The 6,000-nt window shown below is 38.3% G+C and overlaps 1 protein-coding gene across 1 annotated transcript; it reads right to left on the reverse strand.

The window, feature by feature from the left end:
• Positions 1 to 1,198: 1,198 nt before the first annotated feature.
• LOC149298988 (claudin-10-like) lies at positions 1,199 to 5,765 on the reverse strand. The gene is made up of 5 exons (XM_089486943.1): positions 5,546 to 5,765; positions 3,334 to 3,495; positions 2,391 to 2,472; positions 2,191 to 2,298; positions 1,199 to 1,325 (listed from the first exon to the last, which is right to left on the reverse strand). The coding sequence occupies exons 1-5, from the start codon at positions 5,763 to 5,765 to the stop codon at positions 1,199 to 1,201; spliced, it is 699 nt and encodes a 232-aa protein (XP_089343069.1).
• Between the last annotated feature and the right edge of the window lie 235 nt (positions 5,766 to 6,000).

Below are 6,000 nucleotides of genomic sequence, written 5' to 3' on the forward strand. Positions count from 1 at the left end.
GACTGCATTGGGAGGCGGGTCCCGCGTGCGCGGGCGGTCTTGCTGGTGCTGCGGGCGGTCAGGCACTGTACCTGCGGGTCCCGGTAATCCCGCGCAGTCCCGCAAGGCTGCCTTCTCGCTGCTCCCTTACAGTGTCTCCTCTCTTGCTCTGCCCAGGAACAAAACGGAGTCAGGTGATGTGATGTCACTTCCCGTGACTCTGCCTTGTTCCTGGGCGGAGCAAGAGAAGAAATGCTGTGAGGGAGCAACTCGAGGGCAGCCTTGCAGGACGGCGCGGGAACTCTGCAGTTCAGATAAGGAGGTGGGCGTAATTGGCCACAAATGTGACGGGAGTGGGCGGGATTGGCCACAAATGTGGCTGGAGCGGGCGGGAGTGGAACACCCACATTGCGGGAGCGGGATTAAAAAAGCCGCCCCGCGCTGGGGGCTCTAGCTGCTACCCTGTGCCAACGCATTTCCCAATGCAGTGGCCCTGACTGGAGGTAGGAGAAAATAAGTAAAAGCAGAGGCAAATAAAAAAACAAGGAATGATGAGATGGAAGATATTGTAAAACTGTACTGAACAGAGAAGGGTTTATGATCATTTACGAAGGAGAAGTTGTTTCCATTTACACTTAGAGACATTCCTTATTCTAGACGTGTTCATTTCAGCTGGCAGCGTTTAAGTATAGAATTTGCCACCACCACTGAATTTCTATTTCTGATGAATACCAACCACTATGCAGTTTACCCTGAAATTCTAGATCACCTATGCCCACCAGGTGGGTGATTTTACTCGTTTTAGCCAGATAACCTGTAAGCAATTTAAGGGCACATGTAGCATTGGGGAAGCATTTTTATTTATTAGGGACAGCCATGAGGATGGCTGCAACAAATGTGAGATAATACACATCTATAGCTACGTGGCTTTTAGCGTCCAGCTGAAAGCTTTCCAATGCTTCTTTTACATAATTCTTTGTTGTCTGATATAGTTTTTTGGCTTGTCACCTTCTTTTTCATGGTTTAGGTTCTGTGGGTTGTAAATTCATTTATGGTTCCCGGTTCATTGTGGACTGCTTAGGACAGTGTGCGAATGTGTAGGACAATGATGCCAAATGTTCATGCATCAAGTTTTGTCCTTTGCCGCTGAAACTGAATCCTTGGAAGAGTATACTTTGTTTGGACTGTACATGATGTTTCTTCATTTGGAATGTTTCTGTCATACGTAAGCATTCTTATCAAAGTGTCTAGGAAGATCCCTGTGTGCGTTGCGACCATTGCTTGCATCTGGTAGACGTGTACGTGCTGACCTGACTGATGGGACTCCATTATAAGAATAATTTATCCTAAAAAACATAAATACACATCACCATCAAATGTTCATAACAAATCGGGTACATAAGAAGTTCTGTGAAGTGCTTAAAGCACAAAAAACATGAGAAAAAGCATAACAAAGGTCTATGTCCAACTTTCGGGAATGTGTATGACAAGTCTGCATTCACTGAAAACTAGGTACATTTAGATCAAAGGTCACTGCTCAACATCCATCAGATGTATCAAAAAGGAGAGAATCAAGCATCTTGATTTCTTGAATATGTTTTGGACACAGGTCGCTAAAAAACATCTTAAAGGGGAAATATTCACACAAAAAAATTATATGACGCACAACGTTGGCAGCCTCCAGGTCTGCAGATAAAGGTTTGACCCAGAGAACTCCAGGAGAAGCTCCTCCGGGTCGCAGGAGCAAGATATTGACACACCCCACTCCGCGCCCATTTCCCCTTTAAATGGGAGTGTTTCCCGCGATGTCACCAGGACTGCCCATCGCCGGTCGTCCTGGCCGTGTCGCGCAAGGGTAGGGTCTGGGTAGCCGGAGCCCAGAAGTTCTTAGGTATGAAAATGACACAAAACAATTTTTTTTCAATGCTAACCCACAATACTGTGCAGCACTGTATTTTATGGCTTTATACTTTAGTGATTATACTTTAGTATTATTTTCTTACAGAATTAAAAAAATTAATAAATAATGCAACTAGAACAATAAGAGTTATAGTTGCATTATTTATTATTTTTTTAATTCTGTAAGAAAATAACACTGGATTATTATTTCTTATTGATTTATATAGCAAAATCATACTCTGTAGTGCTGTACAATGGGTAAAGAATATTGCTTTGATATTTCTGGTACAGAACTGGAATTTTTAGTGTTACCTGGAGTCTTTTAAGTTTTCATTAAGAGAAAAGCAGAGAATGGATCCTCCAATGACATTGAGAGAAGATCCACCCCATCCGATGAAGAGGGCTGCTCCCAACTCGTACCTAACGAGCAAAGATACCAGAAGCATGACACATAATGTAAACCTTAATTATTATTAATGAGTTATTGTCTGTATTTAACATAGAAGACTTACTTTTGCTCCAAAAATGTTGGATCAAAGAATTCTGATGTTATTTTATGGGCATACAAAGAAATGCCAGCCATTGCACAGATACCTAAAAAAAGAAAAGATAGAGTATCATTCCAGAGACAAAGAGCTGAGCAGCCTGCATATATCTTCATGTCTGCCTTTAAATAAAGCGATTTCGAGACAGACACACTAAATGTGGCCACATATGGCGTGCAGAGTGACAGATTTAATCTGAATCCTATAAACGGTAAACCCTCCATATACAGTATATAGGTGCACCTATGTTTGTAAACCTGAAAATGCAAATAAATGTAAGTTTCAAAGAAAATGTGCAAATATTTGTGTTATGAATCGGATCCCAAATAGTCATCTTCTGAATATGTACCCAGAATATGTATTTCAGTGTGTGAGATATTTACATTATGGATAACATATATGGAAACATATTTATCATAGTGTGTATACTAAACCTATACCTATGCCATCTGTTACATTTCTTTTCTATGGAAAACACACAAGGCACATATACAAACAGAAGAAGTAGGTTGATCTTATTGTTTCAGATGCAGTGAATATTCATGTCTGCAAAAAGAGACAATTTATTGATCTATCCATTGATCAATAAAGAAGAGAGAAAACCCCAAAATGGGTAAACGGCAGATGCATTTTTCAAACTTAACAGCTCTCAATCATTGGCACACCAAGCACTGTAAAATCAATAAATGGATCAATAAATAATCTCATTTTTGCAGACATGAATATTCTCTGAATATTTCATTCGGTAAGGAGATACCTTACCTACCTCTTGTGTTGAATATGGAAGCTCGGCTCGGATGGGGAGTGATTAGTGTTGCAGTTTTGATGTTACATTTTGTCTGTTAACAGACACGAAAGTAATGCACACATATTTGACTGTTGACTGTGATGTAAACTCACTCATACTTACCACTCAAAATGTACAGTATGCCGGAGAAAACTGTGATTTTTATTTTTTGTTTGTCTGATCCTCCAATCTTGGTGCATTTCATGCCAATGAGAGCAAAAATTGAACCAAAGAATCCTAGACTCACTGCTGCGATTAATAAACCCCGGCAGGCTTGGATATATCCTGAAATTGATAAATATTGTGATAAATTGGTATATATATATATATATATATATATATATTATAAGGAAAAGGGACCACTGATTCATATTTTATCTAAAAGAAGTGTTGAGCTAGTTCACTAAAGTGGGATTTTACATTCATTTCAGATTCCTGATATCACTGTATCGAAGAAGAATATGCGAGACTTGAAATGTTTAGCTCGTCTACAAACACTCTATTGGGTGGACCTCAATGTGACTCAGGTTTTCAGCTTTAGTTAGTAGGAACTCATCACAAAGTAGGAATCCTCAACTTCACACTAAGTTCATCTGAATTGAGCAGATCATTTCACAAATAAAGATTTCAGATCTCCAAGGTGTTCAGAATCCATGTTTATTTTCTGAGAACAGTATCATTAATTTCAAGGTGTCTTCATAAGATAATTGCAGTGATGATTGGTATCTCATACATAAATCTTAATAGTAAACTTGGAGCCAATTTGGTGTTTAGTAAATAAACACAGCATTTGTTGGCATATTACACATTTTCTGTCTATTCACTAAAGTGAGAGTTGGCAGGAAAGTTGTGTTTCAGCTACTTAACTTTAGTATATGCAATGAACCAGAATGAGCTTCTTTACAGCAACGCTGTTCCTGCCCTTGAGTATGTGTAGTTAAATCAGTGACATTTTTCACATCTTTGACATTATACAGGACCAGCTTAGCCTTTTTGCTTGAGAGATCTGCCGGTGTTAGCGCTTGTGCAAACTCTCCTGACAACTATCCCTTTAGTGTTTAAACCCCATCGTATCCACCAAAGTGTAATCGTTTACCACATGGTAGACTTTCAGATTGATTCTAGTTCATGGTGATTAGTTAGCACCTAAAAGTACTGATTCCGTGAGGTACACCTTATTTATTATCTTTCTTTGACGTTCTGTCTTTCCTTCTGGGACGGATTGATTTGTTGGTTCCTGCTGCATGCTCGGACAAAAGGGTAAAACAGTAGCCATATAAAAACACGAATGTTTGTAGATGTTAGTCATTAACTGACTCATTAAATGCCTCATTACCTCCCGGGAGTTCATAAAGAAGATTTATTGGGAACACAAGCTGCCAGAGAGACTTCAGTTATTTCTTATAAAATATAATGTTTAATCTTAGGATTCTCCTCTGCTAAGCTAATTTTCCTAAAATATTTATTGATGCCATACATTTTAATAGTGTAAAAAATAAATAGTAGTGTACTACATTAGCGTCTGAAGATGTTTGTGGTAATGTATATCCTACCATCTTTAAAACGATGCTTTAGAAGAAGACATTTAAAACCCAAGACCCTCTCCTTTAAAATTAAGATAAATAATAATTTCACTAAGTACATCGGTGACGTATCATGTTTACTCTATATTTTCAATATTGTTTTAGCTACTAGAAAATATAACTGGATCATAGTGCTTTGTGTTCAATGTCATTTAAAATATATACACAAAACTTTGATAACTCTTTCAAACCGTTTTTTTATTGTGTTTGATATATGACCAGTATGGCTTTTCTTATTTGCCTTTAGAAGCATCGCCCACAAAGTATAGAAGCTATGCATGAGGTATAGGTAGGTGGTAAATATCAGAAGGTTGCTTTCCCAATTATTCCCAGCTGCAGCTTTAAAAGTGTATATGGTATGACCTCAAACATCAAAATCACTGATACAAAAATATACTGTCATTTTGGGGTCAAGAAGGAATTTTTTCCCTGGTTAGTGCAAAATTGGAAAGAGCCAAACTGGGTTTTTTTGCCTTCTTTTGGATCAACAGCAACAAATTAACAGGTATAGGAAAGGCTGAACTTGATGGTCGCATGTCTTTTTTTTCAGCCTATATAACTATGTAACTAGGGTTTTGAACCTGCTTAAATAAAATGACAATGGCTGTATTTTTAGGGAAATATGTTTATATATTCCAACATTATAAAAATTAATCTGACCTAATTTCTAATGAAAGAAATTCTAAACATTAAAAATACAAATGAAACGTTCTGGCTCTCTTATCACCACCATATGCATCCCATATTCTTACCTTCAAGTGCAAGCATGGATGGGAAGTCCTTACAGTTGGACACTCCGGTGGAGTCAGTGACACATGTCTTCCACAAATTGGACCAGAAGGTTGCAGTGGTGATAACGGTACCATCAATACTGGACACTTTCCAATAGTCGGTGGGTAGAGTGGAGCTGACCAGCACCCAGCCTGATACTGCCAGAACAAACCCAATAATCTCAGATGCCATGTGAGCCATCTTTGAAAAGGACAATTTTTTTTTTTCAAGAGAGGAAGAAAATAAGTTTTTGGAAAAATAAAAAAAGACTAGAACATGTTAGAACAAAAACCACTAGAATAATGGAAACTAGTGTTCATTCTCTGTGTAGCATGAACTAAAGGGTCAAGAAAACCCCTCCCTGATGTGTTTTTCGTGTGTCCCTCCCCTAATATATTCTCTACATTCCATGCACAAATGCAAAAGAAACAAAACA

The sequence above is a fragment of the Sceloporus occidentalis genome, unplaced genomic scaffold (assembly GCF_023333645.1).
Source record: "Sceloporus occidentalis isolate IW3139 unplaced genomic scaffold, rSceOcc1.0.p SCAF_30, whole genome shotgun sequence".
Taxonomy (NCBI): Eukaryota; Metazoa; Chordata; class Lepidosauria; order Squamata; family Phrynosomatidae; genus Sceloporus; species Sceloporus occidentalis.